Source organism: Podarcis pityusensis (genome assembly GCF_964106645.2).
Source record: "Podarcis pityusensis genome assembly, chromosome: 11".
Taxonomy (NCBI): Eukaryota; Metazoa; Chordata; class Lepidosauria; order Squamata; family Lacertidae; genus Podarcis; species Podarcis pityusensis.
Window position 1 is genome coordinate 16664517 of NC_138036.1, and position 18906 is coordinate 16683422.

The 18906-nt window shown below is 43.6% G+C and overlaps 1 protein-coding gene across 4 annotated transcripts in view; it reads left to right on the forward strand.

Moving 5' to 3' along the window:
* Positions 1 to 18906, forward strand: part of RAI14 (retinoic acid induced 14) — a 94050-nt gene that overhangs the window by 58408 nt on the left and 16736 nt on the right. For all 4 annotated transcript variants that reach the window (XM_080973443.1, XM_080973442.1, XM_080973445.1 and 1 more), the window contains exons 4-7: positions 13675 to 13763; positions 14831 to 14895; positions 16165 to 16222; positions 17436 to 17506. In XM_080973443.1, the coding sequence (XP_080829569.1) occupies positions 13675 to 13763; positions 14831 to 14895; positions 16165 to 16222; positions 17436 to 17506 (283 nt within the window). The remainder of the gene's footprint in view (positions 1 to 13674; positions 13764 to 14830; positions 14896 to 16164; positions 16223 to 17435; positions 17507 to 18906) is intronic.

Below are 18906 nucleotides of genomic sequence, written 5' to 3' on the forward strand. Positions count from 1 at the left end.
ATTAATCTTTTACAGCCACAGAGAGAATCAATTTTCTGGACAGTTGAGAAATAGCTTAATGGTTCATGTCCCTTGAAAAAACAAAAGGCTTTTAAAATGTGGGCAGATTGGGAGAGAGGAAGAGCCATTCATAGGGAGAGTGAGTGACTCCTGGGCAGCTTCTTGCACACTATGAAGCTGAAAAGCACAGCCCTCCAGGCTTTGTTTTTGGAGCCACACGCTTGGCTTCTTGCTTGCTCTGCTAGTTCTGTTCAGCAGCGTTTTCTGTTTGGATGAAGAGTTTGGACTTGATATCCCACCTTTCACTCCCCTTAAGGAGTCTCAAAGCGGCTACCAGTCTCCTTTCCCTTCCTCCCCCACAACAAACACTCTGTGAGGTGAGTGAGGCTGAGAGACTTCAGAGAAGTGTGACTAGCCCAAGGTCACCCAGCAGCTGCATGTGAAAGAGCAGGGAAGCGAACCCAGTTCACCAGATTACGAAACCACCGCTCTTAACCACTACACCACGCTGTATGAAGAAATAGAATGATGGTGTTGTCTGCAAGTGACCTGAACGGAATCCTCTTCCGTTGCATCTTAAATATGCAATTAAAAGGATCTGTATCCCTTTTGAAAAGGGGGGGGGGAGAATTTGAGTGGGCTATAGCCAACTAAGTTTTACTCAGAGAAGACCTATTGAAATCAATGGACCTAAGTTATCTGCATCTATTCATTTGACTGTGAGCAGGACTAATATTGGATACAGTCGGTTGGGTTCCCAAAATCACTCAAGCACATGAAATTTAAGTGTATTTTGGCTGCATGCACACATTTCTTTACTGAGATTAGATTCTTCAGCCTCTGTAAATCCCAAGAGAGCGTGTTTCTTCAGATTTCCTCAGCTGGAAAATGATGCATTACATGATCATTTTTTACCAGGAAACAGTGGTTACCTGGGTTTGCATCAGAATCTCCTGCTAAAAACAAAGGGAAGAAACTTGGTTTAGGATCGCCTTTCAAGGTGCTTTGAGGACCTGGCTGTGGGACTTCAAAGCACCTTGCACCCGCCATCATTCTGATATCAGGTGATTGACAGGTAGGGGCCCCTGATAATGATCTGTCTCACAGAGCTATAAAAGAGGTCTAAGAGCAAAGTTCATTTCTGCTGCATAGTTGCCCTTAGAGATGCCTTAGCTGATATTCCCAGCCTTAGGTCTGTGCAGCCTCATTTTACGATGTAGCCATGGCTGAATGATTTATCGATCCCTTAACCGACTCGCTTCCCGGTGTGTGTGTTTACATAATTAGTCTGGAGGTGACACAAAGACCAAAATACAGTGACAAAGTCTGTTATGCAACTAATTCTCCCAGTGGGATGGATTTTTTTTGTATTTTTATTGTAATGGAACTGGTGACTGAAACATATCAACATTGCCCCCGTTTCCAAGAGCCTTCCCTGATGCTAAAACAGGAGTTTATCCTTTGCCCTGCACTCATGCTAACTTTGCTCTGTCTGGCTTGTTACCATCATAGTCCAAACCTGGTAGAATAGGTGAGATATTGAGAGAAGTAGGAACTGCTATTGCTTGTGAATATTGTTTGTTTCCTTTTCATATACGGAGATTCTCCATTTAGGAGGGGAAAACACCACAGATATACTCAGTTCTGAGCTTACTTGGATCATCTGAGATAAGAACTACTAATAAAACATAGGCAGGCTGGCAGGCTCTCTGGCCCAGTTCACATATTTTATTTTCCCCCCTCTTCTTTCCTCCAAGAAGCTCAATGTGTTTCTCCTGTTTTATCCTCACAATAACAGTGTGGGAGAGTCATCCAGTGGGTTTCATGCCTGAGTGGGGATTTGAATCATGGTCCAACACTCTAACTACTACACTACATTTGCTCACATATTTTAGCTACTAGTGTGGAAGTGTTTCTGCTTTTTCATTGTCAGATTCCACACAAATGTTGCCAATCCTGTAGGCTGAATCCTTTTCTGCTCTGGTTCATGGAGGAAATGCGTTATGCTTATACAAAAGGGAGGGCCTGCTCTGTGGCAGCCCTCTCTCCCCGCCTCTGGGATGCTCTCCAAAAAGAGATATGCCTGGCATCTTTGCTGTATTCCTCCTGGCACCAAGTTTAAAAAGCCTTTATTTGCCTAGATAGTTGAAACGGGTGGTTGAGTGGTTTTTTCCCTTCCATTCAGTTGGGTTATCTTTTTTGCTTAATGATTTATGTTGCTTTTAATGTTGTTTTGTGGGTTATACAATTTAAAAATGTTTATATGCACTATTTTGGATAAAGGTGTAGTAACGGAAATTCCTTTAAATCAATAATAAAGGTATGATTCTGGGCGTTTGGGGTTTTTACGAATGCCAAGCAATTTTCACGAATGCCAAGCAAGCAGCAACTAAATGATGTAGCTGATCTCTGTGCATAGACTAGAAAGACTTCAGTGGCTTTTCACAAAAGTATTTAAACATTTGTTGTGACTTACTTCCTTGGTTTTTTTCAAAGAAGCGCAGAAATATGCCTGAGGAGATTTGTCTTTTTGCGCATCAGATCCTCCTCCTGCCACCAGGAGGGGAGGTGGTGGTGGTTCAGCTGAGGTTAGGACAAGATACACCTTGGAAAAGCATGATAATTGCAGTGAATTCATGGTACTGGCAGAAGTTGCTCTCAATGATTGATGACATAGTTGAAACTACCTGGGAAGGTTAGCTAAGGTAATTTTGTAGGAGGTGGGTAAAACTTTGGTTTACAGACTTAAAATTGTGTGGGTGCAGTCGGACACAGGAATAAGAGGGAGCAAGATATTTAGAGCATTTGTACCCCTCTCATCAGCCAAAAAGGCTCTCGGAGCAGCATGGATGTTTGGATAGTTTGGCAAGAAGAGCCATAGTACTGTGATGCAGCACATGCCTTGCTTTGCAGGAAGGTCCTAGGTTCAATCCACGACAGTTCCAGGAAGGTCTTGTATAAACTCCTGTCCGGAGAGCTTCTTGATATGCCACTGGCTGCTGCATTTTAAATACAGTGAACGCTCGGGTTGCGAACATGATCCGTGCGGGATGCACGTTTGTAACCTGCAGCAGCGTGTCTGCGCACACGCGGGTTGCAATTCGGCACTTCACGCATGCACAACCCCCGAAACCCGGAAGTAACCCGTTCTGGTACTTCCAGGTTTCGGCGGGTCTGTAACCCGAAAAAACGCAACCTGAAGCGTCTGCAACCTGAGGTATGACTGTAATGAATAATAGCAGTCATTCCCCACCCCCACCCCCCTGCATATTAATCTGGGCCACAGTTGTTTGGGAAACACAGGGTTTAACCCCTTCCTTCTGCCCTTGACACCCTCCCCGCATTTCTGTTGCTGTGTCCGCATGGATTGTGCCTCACTGCTTTCTCCAAAGATGCTGCAGCAAGTGATGACTCTGTATTAACTTTCCAGCATAGAAGGCAATGTGGCTCCAAATACCAGTTGCTGTGGAATGCAAGAGGAGAGGGTGCTTCTTCCCAGCTTCCCATAATCCTATGGCTGGCCACCTTGCGAACACAATGCTGGCTCAGATGCTCCTTTGGCCTGATCCAACAGAGCTCTTCTTAGGTTCTTGGTTGTGTTGCTAATCTCTGGAGCTGCTTTTGAGGGGCGAGCGGGAGACAGACTTTGTTATAGCATTCAGACCCAGTCCTAGGGGGATTTTTAACCTTCAAGAATAGGAATTTGTTAGGCAAAGCTTCCCACTGACACCTCACTCATTGTCGCTGCAACTGCTTTCCTGCTTATGCTCATTTCCTCCTACTCCAGTTGTGCTGTGTCAAGCTGGAGTGTGTAGAGATGTGCCCCAGGGATGTGCAGCATGTGGCGAAGTGTAAAAAAAAAAAAAATAGTCTGATCTTCTACAGCAAGGGACCCTCCTTACAATTTTAACCAACTTCAGCCCTGGCCTAGTTGGTGTGACTCGTGACAGGGCCTTCTCAGTAGGAACACCCTCCCTGGTGAGATGTGTCAGTCTCCCTCAGTGGACTTTCAGGAAGAATTCTAAAACATTTTGTTTACCCAGGGTTCCAATGGCCAAAAGATGCTATTCCTGGCCACCCTGAAATGGTTGGTTCCGAGAATGTCTTTAACTGTTTTTTTTTGCAAAATAATAATACTATTTGATCTGTTTGCTGTTTCAGGAAAAGCGTATGATATAAATTGAATAACAGTATGAATAAATAATACAAAACTTGTGGCTTTTATTCTGAACTTGGATATAAACTACCTGCTTCAATTGGTTCTGTAACGGCCGCCTAGATTAGCTATTAGAAAAAAAGTTCTACTTGGTTGAGGCTTCTGAGTAATGTTGGGCTTGCTATTATATTCTGGTGTTCTCTGGTCTGAGACGGATGTTGCTGAACCAAAATATATGAAGAAACAATAAATGTTTTTCACTGTAAGGAACATTCACTACTAGTGAGTAAATTGCCGTACGCCACTTGATGGGCTCAGGTCCTGCTATCAGCGTCTGTTTGGCCACAGTGTGAGACCAAGATGCTTGACCACATGAACCATTGGCCTGATCTCACAGGCTCCTCTCGCACTCTTAAATTCCTTGCACTGGTAAACAGGAAAACCGAAGAAGCTTCAACAGATGCCTCTTGCTTTCAACTGCAGAATCATTTCTATTTACAACGCTGCAAAAGAGAGCTAAAGTTGAAGCAGGCTGCTACCTATTAACGGAACTCTGTCATGAAACTTACTGAGTGTCTTTGGCCTGTCAGTCATCTTTGCATGCCCCTGCATCTCCCTCAAATTTGCTTTAAAGGGTTGGAGGGGGTCCCAGGACAGATTTAGAGTGTGTGACGGGTGGAGGGAGATGGAGTTGAAGCAGAAGTTGTTGCACAAACTGGATGACTTTGTTGCATACACCCCTATGAGGCATCAAGAAACAGATAGTCTCTAAAAAAGGTGTTTTATGCCTAGCCTTTGTGGGTCTCTGCCAAAGATTTCAAACTAAATTCAAGAAATGTTATAATTGCTGTTTTGACTGACAATTGTATTTATAACTTAATCTGATTAAAACTCTGAAACTCCCTAAAAGGGTGTGGGTTTTTGTTTCGTCCTGTAGCATTATTCTACTCCTCCTTTTTTGTTACAAGCTCGGATCATTTGATGAACAGCTTTTAAGTTGGAATGAGCGTGACAACAGAGTTGCCCTTTCTGATAAAGCATGTTCTTGGTGTGTTTTTTAAAAAAATCACTCAACAGGCTGATCTTTTGCTAGTTAAAATTGTTAAAGAGAAGGTCAGGTTTCTTTACCTAAGGCAAGACAGGTCCAGAAAGTAGTTCATGCCCTAATTTCATCATAATGCATATGTGTTTTGTTTTAAAAAACAACAACAAAAAACCTTGACTGTATGATTGTTTCCTTAAGCGCAAAGTCAATTGGTTTTTTACTTCATCCCCTTTTTGATCTTCATCTCCAGAATAGTGGGAAAATAAAAAAGTAGTTAAATCATGCCTCACTAATAAACCAAGGATTGGGTAGGAAGATATGGTTAGATATTCCTGACAATCTGTGAAAATATGTTAAAATACTTTACTTCTCCTAACAGAATTTGTAGACAGACACTGCAGTTTACAGACATTAAAATATTCAAAAAAATTTTTTTTTTAATTAGCAATTTTAAAAAGTAGCCATTGGCCACTTGCTATCGGTCAGCCCATCATTTGAAAAATAAGACTTTAGAGCCATCTTGCCCCCAAATGGCAACTAGATATTTCATTTTGGCCACTGTAAGTTTGGTATAAGGAGCCATTTAGTGCCTTGCTTATTTATCTGAGTTTCTGCTGCAATGACACCAGGACGATTGTATTGCAGGAGCAATGCAGGGCTGTACCACATTCAAGCATTAGCAGAATATGTCATACCACCAGCCCTCCTGCCAAAACTTTGGTTGCTGTTCGATTCGCCATGTAGAGGCGTAAAGAGCCCTATGCCCAAGTCTTGGCTCCCAAGGGAGAAGGTGGGAAGAGCCAGTGTGGCAGGCCATTTTAAGCCCTTGCTCAAGTCAAAACATAGCCCTCAAAATTTACTTGCCAGCCTAGTTTTTAAAGCTATTTTCCTACCCATTCACCAACTCCATCTTCTGGAGGTTTTGGGAAGTACAGGTCCAGATCCAAGTTGGAAACGATTGAGGGTGACTGCTGAACCAATTCCATTGTCATGACAGGGAGAACCAATGTCCCAAATCTACCTGAGGTCAGGGCAAGGGAAGCAACAGAATGGGAAGAAGGAATCTCTCTTTCTTTCTTTCTCTCTAACTGGGGGCTGCAAATGAAGAAGCTGGATGCTCCATTCCCATCTAGGGTGAGGCCCAGCTACTGAAACCAAACACTGCAATCTGCTGACCTTGCAGGATTGTCTACCAGAAATCAGCTTGAAGTCCTGTGCTTGCCATAGAGTTGATTTCAGGGCTATAAAAAGGATGGGGACCTTTAAAGGGGATACTGTACTGGCTTCTAGGAATCTTAAATACTTCTCCACCCCTGTGGACAGATTAATGCCTGAAACGTTCCTAAATCCTCCTCCGCTGGCTGTGAGAAATTTTGGGGGGATTATTCTAGCTCAGTTTGGGGACTGCAGGTGCAAAAGAATACTTGCATCCTTTGCCTCACTCGTTCATTCCTCTCAGGGGGTTCTGTAGAGGGAGTGGGACTCAAGGAATTGTTTAAGGGCCAAGCAAAATGTGTGGCTTGCCACAATTGCTAAAACTAGGCATTGAAGTGTATTTGGGGAGCAGTCTGGACAGGGATCACAGTTTGTATGGAGGGGAGCTTTTACCCTCCCCTCCCCGTCACTATCTTTAATATATCTCTCTCTCACACACACACACACTGCAAAGAGCAAGAGGAACAAAACCTCCCATTGGTTCCAAAGGAACCATTTTACCCATTGCTGTGTGTGTGTGTGTGTGTGTGTGTGTGTGTTTCAGGACTGCAATGGTTGAGGGAAGGGTTAACACATAAACACAAACCCGTGCTAGACCACACTTGATTTTAATGTCTGTTTTAGGGTGGTTGTTTTTGTTGTTGTTTTTTAAAAAATAAGATAATGAAGTTCTAACTCTGCTTAATGTCTGCTACGTAATCTAAAATCTGCCCCCTATATTTTTTAAACAAAGTATAGAAAAATGAGTTACACCCTTTAACCCTATCTGGAGCCTCTTAAGTGACTGGAGTGCGGGGGGGGGGGGCATAATTTCTCTTTTTTATTAATGGTGCCTGTTTCTATTTGATGTGGTGTGTCAGCACATGCATCCAGTTCTTGCGGAGGTAGTTGAGTAAAAAAAAACGAGTAACTTCCATGATTAGCTTAAGTGGTTTATTTCAGTTCTCTTTGTAGATCAAAGTAACAAAACTACTGCATGTTGGTGCTGATGTTCCATTCCAGCTTCTTGAGAGAGGCTTTGGCTAGGAGCAAGCTACTCAAGGAGTGCTTGAGCTCTCGGCGTTTTTAAACATTTAAAAATTCACTAGGCCTATTTTTCCATCAGCTTCACAGCAGAATTCAGGAGGCTAAATGGAGCTGGGAATGAGAAACCCTTAAAATGGTGTGAAAATTTGTTCAGCTGCATGGACATAAGGTGTTACTTCCCCAATGTTACGTTAAAAAAAAGTTGCACTTTAGCCAGATGAGTTCTTAGCAAAGAAGAATGGTCTCCATCAGTACTGTACTTAGTTCCACAAACTGACTTGGTTCAAATGTAATGCTAAACTACGGTTTAGCTTTACATGAACAAATGGCAGCATGGCCATGGGAAGGAAACTGGAAGATTCTGATTCGATTTTATACAAATCATGCCTTGTTACTTCTAAACCTGCTACTGTGGTTAGTCTTAACTATGGTAGGTAAAGGTAAAGGGACCCCTGACCATTAGGTCCAGTCATGACCAACTGGGGTTGCGGCGCTCATCTCGCTTTATTGGCCAAGGGAGCCGGCGTACAGCTTCCGGGTCATGTGGCCAGCATGACTAAGCTGCTTCTGGCAAACCAGAGCAGCGCACGGAAACACCATTTACCTTCCCGCTGGAGCGGTACCTATTTATCTACTTGCACTTTGATGTGCTTTCGAACTGCTAGGTTGGCAGGAGCAGGGACCGAGCAACGGGAGCTCACCCCGTCGTGGGGATTCGAACCGCCGATCTATGGTGCAGAGAAGCAAAAGAGGATCAGAAACAAAGATTTGAGTTTGAAGCCCCATTTCTATCTTTCCTAGGCAACATAGACAACACTAAACAAAATGGACCATTGATCTGACTCACTTTAAGGCCACTTTCTCTATTATTATTTTTTTTGGGGGGGAGATAAATTTTATTAGATTTTCAAAAGAAAGTATCTTTTTTTGTTCAGACTGAAATATTAATCTAGATAAAATAAAAACATAGATCCATCAAAAAAAGAAAGGAAAAAGAAGGGAGGAAGAAAGAGAAATAGAGCTAGAAGAAATTAAAGAGAGAGAAAGAAAAAAAGTTAAGAAACTAAAGAACTTTCGATTCTTTGTCAGTCAGCATTATTCAACTCATCCACTCCAGTAAAACACCCAGGATGACCACTTTCTATAGATAACCAACGTTATCGTCAACCTTCAGACCCAAATACCATTTCTTTTTCTTTTCAACACAAAAAGTCTGAGAGGTTTCCAATCTAGTAAATGTTGACAACGACTTGATTGAACATGTCAGTTTTGCCATCTCAGCTAAGTCTTGTCGTTTTAATAACCATTCCTCCCTTCTTTGTTTGCAATGAGTCTTTCCATCATGGTGCACTGGAAGGATACTTCCTACACTATGTGCTCCTCAGAGCATTCTCCCTTCCTCTGGTTCCCATCAACTGGTATTCAAAAGTGTACTGCCTGACATTGGAGATGGAACACAGCTACTAGGATTAGTAGCCATCAGCAGCCCTTATCCTCCACGAATTTGTAGCCACTTCTATTACTGCTTTTATTAGCAAGGGGTGTATGCTTATCTCTAGGCTTATCTCTGCCCCCTTCCCAAGATTCCTTACTTGCATCTTGTCTGCCAGTCACCTTCACAGTCAGGGGAAAAACAATGCTGTCCAGGGTTGTAAAGACTGCGGAGAGAATAATTGGGTGCATTCTTCCCACCTTGGATCAAATCTATGCTTCCAGGTGTCATAAGAAAGCTGCAGAAATAGCGCAGAATAGTGCGCACCCCGGAAATGATTTCTTTCAGCTTTTGCCTTCTGGAAGAAGGTACAGGGTTATAAAGACTAGGACTAGCCACCTGAGAAAGAGTTTCTACCCAATGCGATTTTGGTTTTAAATGCATTGTAAGGAGTTTGTATGGGAGTATATTGTATTTAAAAATGGGGTATCAGCGTTTTTAGGGGGCTAACCAGGTTGGGATAGCAGGCTTGTTGGGTTTTGAATGTCTTATGTAGATTTTCCAATTTCGTTGTTCTGTATGGGACAATGACAATAAAGATTATCGTAGATTATCGTATCGTAGAAGTATAAAAAGTTTTCTTCCTGTCTCCTTATGTGCCCATTTCCATAAGGATCACCTGTGCTGCAAAAGTCTTGTGTTGCGGCCAGATACATAATGCCCCCTCAAGCTTCTGAGTACTTCTACATCCACGCATGCTCATCACTTGAAGGCCCTCACGCTAACATGTGAACGGTGTCCCGTGAAAAGGTATTGAGTCCAAACTGAAGTTCTTTCCCTGGTGGGGAAGCTACGATGACTCATAGCACATCTGCGAGCCAAGGTTTGTTGCTGTGGTCAGTGAACGGTGAGCATCCATGTGCAAACTGGTCCTAGGAGATGGCTTCAAATTTAATCACATCTGCTGAAAGTGGCCGAGGGAAGGTTCTTTCACTTTGCAGCTGGAATGTGTTTGGCTTTGTTGAAGTGGGAACTGGAGGAACGAATGGAGTCCTTGAGTTTGGAACAAGGAAGGAAGTGGAAGGATTGTGTTCTTTTCCTCAACTCGAAATCCCATGGGCATAGAAATCACAGCCTCTCCTCCACAGCAGCTGAGGAAGGGAGTATCCCTTGATAGATGCCTAGTTGTGGTTAAAAGCAATGATAGGCAGCCTAAAGAAATCCATGTTTGGAGTCTCTGGTTTCTTTACGTTTGTCGCCGCTACCAGAGAGCCCCTAATATAATTTCATCCTTATTTCAACAATTTTGTTTGTTTGGGCAAAGGCATTTAGTCCACCGGGAAGCCATAAATCACCAAGGGGTTGTTGGCAAGGGAGCCATGCTGTTTTGAAAGAGACTGGACGTACACCCCAGGAAAAAGGGGGTGCAAATAGTTTGCATTGGAAAGGGATGTTTTCACTCAAAACAAGCCTCTAGACAATGTGCAAAGAGTTCAGAATGTATTGCAGACAACACCACTGCAAATAAATATATCTAAATGTGTTCCCAGAATAGAACAGGCACTTTTCTTGTGCTTTGAATTGCATATACTGTGTTCTTGAATGATCCCATATTGTCAAACGCACAAATCCTTTGTTGTTCCCGCATTCCAAAAGGGGGGGGGGGGTGTCTGCTTTTTATGTATTCAGTTTTAATTGCTTTTATTTATTGAAATAGGTAGGTAGTGTTGCAGGATAACTGTGCTGTCCAGTCTTGCCTTCTGGATGAAGAGCATGTGTTCTCCCAGAAAATCATTTTATTTGACACCACCTAGAAGAGACTGGGTGCTTATATGCAGCTCTCAGTGAAGACTTTTTCTGTTTGTCTCTAAGACGAAAATCAAACCGTTACAAGTAAAGTGTATTGTGGCACAGATTTCTTATGCAAGCAAAGGCCACAAAGTTTAATGGCCACAAAGTTCAATGTCATCAATGTCACCATCACTTTAGCCAACTCGTTCCTCCAAGTGTTTTAATTATTACAAATACTGTTAAAATGTATACACACCAGAAGTGTGGTTCGCACGTTTCTACCCAAGTATCTCTTTATTTTTGTAAACTTATTTGAGTGTTATGGATTTAGTTTTATTTGAATGTTTACATCATGCTATCTCCTAACTAAGTTAGGAGCCAAACTGTTGGCTAGAACGTTGCCTCTTCTCAGTCCAACCATGTATACATAGTTTAGAGAACATTTCCTGGGAACAAACTGTTTATAAAGTTAAATTCATTGGTGCCTTGGTAAGCAAGTTTTAGTTCTTAGTTATTTGTAAATAGACTTGTCGTCCAAAAATGTGTTCTCTCAGTGGGCTCTAACGGAACTTCTTGAACGATTTGCCTTTTTAAAGACTTAGTTTATTTTAAAATACTTGATTTGGTCATTATCTGCTGCAGTGGCAAAGCCAGCTAAAATTGGGGTGGGGGGATGTAAATGGTACTGTTAATAAACTTAGGTGTTTAGCTCCTCCCCTTTGACCTTACCGCCTTGGGTGACCATCTTAAATATCTTCACAGAAGCTTACGAAAAGCTTGGCCTATCGCTCAACATCCAAAAAACCAAAGTGCTGCACCTACAAGCACAAAACCCCTCTGCAGCACCACAAATCCAACTCAGTGATGTAACGCTGGAAAGAGTTGATCACTTCTCCTGCCTGGGCAGTTATCTTTCCACAAGGGCCAACACTGATGCCAAAATCCAGCATTGCCTGAGCTCTGCGAGTGTAGCTTTCTCCTGATTGAAGTGCAGAGTGTTTGAAGACTGGGACATTCACAGAGAAACCAAAATGCTTGTTTACAAAGCTATTGTACTACCAACCTTACTGTATGCTTGTGAAACATGAATCACTTCTAAACGCCATCTCCGACTCCTTGAAAAATTCCAACAATGGTGTCTCCGAAAATTTTTACACATCACTTGGGAAGATAGGCGAACTAATGCCAGTATACTGGAAGATGCAAAGATCACCAGTGTCAAAGCAAGAATTCTTCAACATCAACTTTGTTGGACTGGTCGTGTTGTTCAGATGCCTTCCATGTATTGTCTTCCAAAGCAACTACTCTATTCCGAACTTAAAAATGGAAAGTGTAATGCTGGTGGTCTACAAAAGAAGTTTAAAGGCTCTCTCAAGGCAAATCTTAAAAAATGTAGTATAAACACAGACAATTGGGTAACACTGGCCTGTGAGTGCTCCAATTCGAGAACAGCCTTTACCAAAGGTGTTATGGACTTTGAAGATGCTCGAACTCAGGACAAAAGGGACAAATGTCCTAAGAGGAAGGCATGTTTGGCAAACCCTCACCGTGATCAGCTCCTGTCCTGAAACCTATGTCTCCACTGTGGAAGGACGTGAGGATCCAGAATTGACCTCCACAGTCACTTACGGACTCACTGTTAATACCATGTTCATGGAAGACAATTTTACTCAGCTACGAGTGATGGAAGAAGAAGAAGAAGAAGAAGAAGAAGAAGAAGAAGAAGAAAGAAACCACCACCACCACAAACAACTTCTTAGATGGAGAACAGTTCAGTCCACCAGGACACTGAACTTAAGGTGGCAATCCTTAGGACCTAGGATATCAGCGTTCAAATCGCCACTTGGTCATGAAACTCACTGGGTGACTTTGGGCAAGTCTCTGTCTCTTAGCCTAACCTATCTCACAGGTTTGTTGTAAGGATTAAATGAGGAGGGAGAGAGCCATGTACACCACCTTGAACTACTTGGGGGGGGGGAATGTAATATAAATGCAGTAAATGTGTGTTGAATGTTCTTTCAATGTAGCTGTCTGAGGAAGCCAAGGTCAAATCCTGTCTCTTTTCTGAAGCTCACTGAGTGATCTTGTGTCTGTCATACTATCCCTCAACCCAGCCTACCTTACAGAGCAGTGGTGAGCATGCTGCCTTGAGTTCTTAGCAGGAAAGGTGGGGTAGAAATGTAGAAAATTCCAAAGACATTAATTTCTCCTGAAGGTACATATTACCGTATTTTTTGCTCTATAGGACGCACTTTTTCCCCATCAAAAATGAAGGGGAAATGTGTGTGCGTCCTATGGAGCGAAGACGCCATAGCCCCGCGACCCTCTCCCGGCTGGAGAGGTGACGCGCGGCAATGGAAGGAGCCTCTATAGCCGCGCGTCACCTCTCCAGCCGGGAGAGCGCACGGGGGGCTAAAGAAGCCCCCGCGACCCTCTCCTGGCTGGAGAGGTGACGCGCAGCTATGGCAGGAGCCTCTATAGCCGCGCGTCACCTCTCCAGCCAGGAGAGCGCGCGCGGGGCTAAAGAAGCCCCCCGTGACCCTCTCCCGGCTGGAGAGGTGACGCGCGGCTATGGCAGGAGCCTCTCCGCTGCGCCTTTCCGCTGCTCCCTGACCTGCTCTTTGGGGCTGGCGGTGGGCTTCCGACCCCTCTCGCTCTCCAGGCTTCCAAGGTAGCCGCCTGAACGCACCTTAAATGGCACCTTGTTTTAGAGCGGAAAAACAAGAGGGGGAAAATTCTCCCCCTCTCTGCGCAGCGCCTCCTGCCGCTTTGCTGAAGGGGCGCTGGGCAGAGAGGGGGAGAATTTTTTTTTCTTGTTCTCCACCCTCTAAAACAAGGTGCGTCCTATTGTCCGGTGTGTCCTATGGTGCGAAAAATACGGTAACCGCGATCTATAGGAAATTTAACCTACCAGTTCCTTTTTGCTTACAGTGGAGTAATGCCAACTGAGCTGGAGATAATGGAATTGAACCAGATGACTTGCAATCTCTTTTTCTCTCTCTCTTTCAGCTTCCACCTGGCTGCCTCCAAAGGGCAGGCAGAATGCCTCAGGATTATGATGACTCACGGTGTGGATGTATCAGCGCAAGATGGGACAGGTACTCAAACTCTGGGGGAATTTCCACACCCCTTTGCTTCCCTTTGTTTTTGTTGCTGTTTTTGAGCTTTCACAACACATGTAAATAGGCTTTTTTTCATGCTCTGCTTACAAATGAGCATGTGCAGATGTCTTATGCTGAATCGTTTTGCCCAGGGCTGTCTGCAGTACCCCCAAATCTTGTGATCTCTCCAACCTCTTCAGTTTAATTTGAAATGTTGGACGCTGCAGCTGAGATGATAGTTCATGCAAAGTGAGCCACCTACTTCTGTACTGTGTCCCCACTCTCTGTCTTTTTATGCTGGATTCACAGTTGCACAGCGCACACCTTGTGGAATCGGGCACTTTTAGTTTGTTCAATACTCCACATGTATTGAGAACCCAGTGTATCATTTCGTCTGCATCTGTAGACTAAGCCTAACTGGCTTTTTGATCCAGGCAGCTATGGAACCTCTGAAGAGCATCTTAATGTATAGAATTTACAGGCAAGGACTTATGCCAACTGTTGGGAAATGGGCCATATGTGATGTCAGGTGGTGTGGTGGGCAAAGACATAACTGCACCTAAAGGGGATTTGCAGGTACAGGCGCTCCTTCAGGTATACAGGGCCAAAGGCTGTTCAGGGCTTTAAAGGTCAGCGCCAAGACTTCGAATTGTGCTTGGGAACGTTTGCAGGAACAAGAGCCGCAATGTCAGGTGACTGACAAGGACTTGGCTGTCAGTTGGCTGCATGTTGTGGGGTGGGGTGGAGAGGTAAGAATCCACTCTGCTGGCTGGATCCAGTTCTCCATCCTTGACTTAAGCCAAATGCAAAATTACTTTGGCAAGTATATTTACCTGGATTTGCACTTAACTTGGGGGGGGGGTACCAGTATATACCCATTGTGGACCACTCTGTATTGCATCAATACGTTTAACAGGGAACAAAGCAGGTTCTTCAAGTCTGGAGAGGGACATCCTCTCGCAGTGAACCTGTTTCATGGTGTTCCAAGTCCAGAGGATCACTTCATGTATAATAGCGTGCTTCACAATTCTTGGAGTATTTGAAATCATTTCCCATTTGTGCAGGGCACAGTGCGTTGCACCTTGCAGCCAAGAACAGCCACCCTGATTGTGTCAAGAGGCTCCTTCAGGTGAAGTATATTTTCTGTTTCTCTTCACTGCCACTTCTGAAGTTCTGATAAACACTAGCATGCTTCCAAGTTCTCTTTTAAAGCAGCCATCTTAATAGCACATAAGAGTACAGAACAGTTGATATTTAAGGACTTCTTTGTGCCCAGGAGTATGAGAGGATTCTTAACCTGTGTTGCCCAAATAAACAGGCGTATACTGAGAACTTTTGCCCATCTAGTTCAGAATTGTCTATATGGACTGGCAACAGCTATCCAGGGTTTCGGGAAAGGGAAATTCCCAGTCCTACCTGGAAGATGCCTGGGATCTTCTGCATGCAAGGTAGATGTTCTTGCCACCAAGCTATGTTCCTTCTAGCCACTTTCCCCTGCACTTCAACATAATGAAAGCTAGTGATGTGGTGTTGTGACACCAGTTCTGGAGTATGGTTCTTGCTGTTATAATCTGGTCATTAGTGGTCAAATATGATATACACTTAATCTGTAATATCCGAGAGAATTGCTTTGGCAAATGTAAGAGCTGCAGTTGCCCAAATAAAACCCATGTTTGTTGCGGGAGGCGCTGAAATCTGCCAACTAAAAATACTTCTTGTCCAATTTGTCCATGGCTGGATTTGGTAGTGCCTGTTAAATGAATAATTGAGTGGTGTATCTGTGTGTCTACTCAAAATTCCTCTAGTAATCTACCTGTAGGAATTGTTCCAATGATTTTTTCCCTTACCTCTTTTAGGGATCCATATGGATTAATTTAACAAACTATTATGTTTAAGGAAGGCCATTTGATTTCAATGCAAAAACAGGTGGAATACATTTCATATAATTGTTCATATCCCTTTTTTCCCCCTTTGCATGTACTTTTATTTTAACCAGTCAAGGACAAACTGCCCCAAACTGCTATCATGTGGCCTTGATCACCCACCAAGGGGTGTCTCCAAGACAGTTGTTGTGATCGTGCAAAGACTTTCCTCCTCCAAAACCCACAAATCAGTTCTGGGTATTCCCCAACTTTCACAATCATATGCGGGAGGAGGAGGAGGCAGGGAAGAAGAAATGTTTGTGTGAGCAGGACATCGTTGTTGGATACAACCCCAAATGAAACCTGGGTCCATGAACCTTCATTTTACTTTTTCTCCAGTCTTTAAAGAAGGCTCTAGGTAGTTCTCTAAATTGTCTTCGTATTCAACAAAAGTATTTTCCCCCCAAATAGCAATGAACTTCAAAATGCTTTTTGCTCCATGCCTTGCTAAAGGACTCATTTTTGTCATCCTACAGTCTAAATGTCCACCAGAGAGCACTGATAGCTCTGGGAAGACAGCTTTACACTATGCAGGTAATATTTTTACTCCCTCTCTCTTTCATATTCCCATACCCCCCCCCTTGACCTTGTTAGGTCCACCCTACGTAATCCATGCCTTCACAATGGGAGTTCCATAAGGGCGGCACAAATAGGGTCCCTGTGTGATGAGCTCCAGGCCTCTCTGTGATGAACTGTGGTCATCCGTGAGATTGTAAGCAGCCTCCCCTGCCCCACTCATGCAATGGGACTTCTCCCCACCCTGTACTCACCCTACTTGTTCCCCTTCCCCCAAGCAGATTTAGGAAGTTCAGTGGGGGGAGAGGAGGAAACACCCCATTGCACAAGCAGACCTCATTCTACACATGCAGCAACTTCGCTAAATCTTGCCCAGTATCTAGGCCCCAAACTGTTCAGGGCTTTTTTAGGTTAATCTTATTACTTTGAATTGAGCCCAGTTAATAGATAGGTAGCCAGTACAGACGCTGCAAAGCTGGCCTCGTATAACATCAGCTAGAAATACTCGTGCAGCTGCATTCTCACTAGTCAGACCTTCAAGGGCAGTCTTACTTAGAGTGCCTAAGAATTAAGAGTAGATGGTTGGCTCTTTCTTTCTTTCTTTCTTTCTTTCTTTCTTTCTTTCTTTCTTTCTCCCTCTCATACACTGCTTTTCAGGAAATTCTAGTTTGTCATTGTTGGAGACAGGATGAAGACAGCCTTCTTCAAGCTGGTGCCCTGCTGATGTTGTAGGACTCCAACCCCCATCTTCCCTGGCCATTGGGCCGAGCTGCTGGATGTTGTAGTCTAGAGCAGTGTTCCCCAACCTTGGGTCTCCAGCTGTTTTCGGACTGCAATTCCCATCATCCCTGACCACTGGTCTTGCTAGCGAGGGATGATGGGAGTTGTAGTCCAAAAACAGCTGGAGACCCAAGGTTGGGGAACACTGGTCTAGAGCACCTGTAGTCAAACTTCGGCTGAAGGGCCACTGGTTATATAGGGGTGGCAGAAATGTGGTTTCGCATGATTTCAGCAAGGCTGGAAAAATCTCTCCAGTGGTATGGACCCTGCAGGAGTTTTGAACAACTAATCTCGCAGTTCCTTGAAGAGCTAAAACAACTTATTACAGCATAGTCCATGATAGCTTATGCCACAATAGAGTGTTTAAGGTGCTATGGGACTCTTTATTGTGTTGGCTCTTGCAGAGTACCACAGCTCTAATTTTGCAACTCTCATTTTCTTCTTCTTTAAGCTGCTTGTGGCTGCCTTCAAGTAGCTCAGCTCCTGTGTGAACACAAGTGTCCAATTAATGTCAAAGATGTGGTACGTAATCATTATCTCATGGATAACTTAGTGGGTTAAAAACAAACAAACCTTAAAAGCTATGCAGTGTACTTCAGTTTCTGAAACCTCCTTTTTAAGTCTTCCAAGCAGGGCAGATTTCCTCTTGTCTGCAGCAAATGAGTTTCTTCTTCGTTCACTGTATTTCTTCCAGTTAGCACCCGTGATGTCTGAGTGGGAGGCCCGATCAGCACATTTACATGAGCCAGGGCACTTTGCTCGGTTGCAACCCCCTCCACATGTCCCCACGTATATCATTTCCTATTCAGACATGACAGTGCTAACCAGAAACATGCAGTGAATAAGTAGCAAATTTATCTCCCATATAAGGTATGAACGAGCCTTTTATATTGCTCTCTGATTCTGCACCAGCACTTGAAGTATGGCACGTGTTCATGCCTAATGTTGAGCTTTTTATTACACTGTAGGAAAGGCTTGGAATCCTTGAATCCATAGAGTTAGAAGGGACCCCAAGGGTAATCTAGTTCAACCCCTGCAATACAGGAATCTCAGCTAAAGCAACCATGACAGATGGCCAGCCAACCTCTGCTTAAAAACCTCCAAGGAAGGAGAGTCCACAGCTTCCCGAAGAAGACCATTCCATTGTCAAACAACTCTTACTGCCAGAAAGTTCTTCCCGATGTTTTGTTGGATCTCCTTCCTTGTAGCTTGAAGCCATTGGTTTGAGCCCTACCCTCTGGAGCAGGAGAAAACAAGCTTGCTCTGTCTTCGATATGACAGTCTTCCTGTGAGGAAAGCGAGTAACCTTGAGCTTGAGTGGAAACAGCTCAGTAGGAAAGGAGCCATATGTAGCTGGCTTCTCCCATTTCCTCCACGCACATCCCATTATGCACAAAGATTAACGCTTACCAAAGTCTCATCTTAGTTTTCTTTGGTATTTTGGTTCCTGGCCATCCCTTATTCAGTGACATTAGAGTTTTGGTTTGTTAAGTGCTTAGAATCATATACAGTGGTACATCGGTTTAAGAACAGTTTGGTTTAAGAACGATTCGGTTTACAAACTCCACAAAACTGGAAATAGTGTCCCAGTTTGAGAACTTTACCTTGGTCTATTATAATATTTATTGAATTTCATTTTAAAAACCAAGCAATTAACATTTTCACTTGTCATCACATATATTTTGACTCTCTCGTGTCTTTGACACCCCCCCTTCCCCCAATTGACTTCCTTACATCCTTACATAATTTCTTTAGCATTTCAAATTCCCCCTATTTACCTACTTTTATTCTTAAATACTCTTTTATAATTGTAAACAGGTTTCTACCTCTACTTAGACCGAGAACTTTACCTCGGTCTAAGAACGGAATCTGTACGGTGGAAGGGCACCGGCGGCAGGGAAAGGGCACCTCGGTTTAAGAAC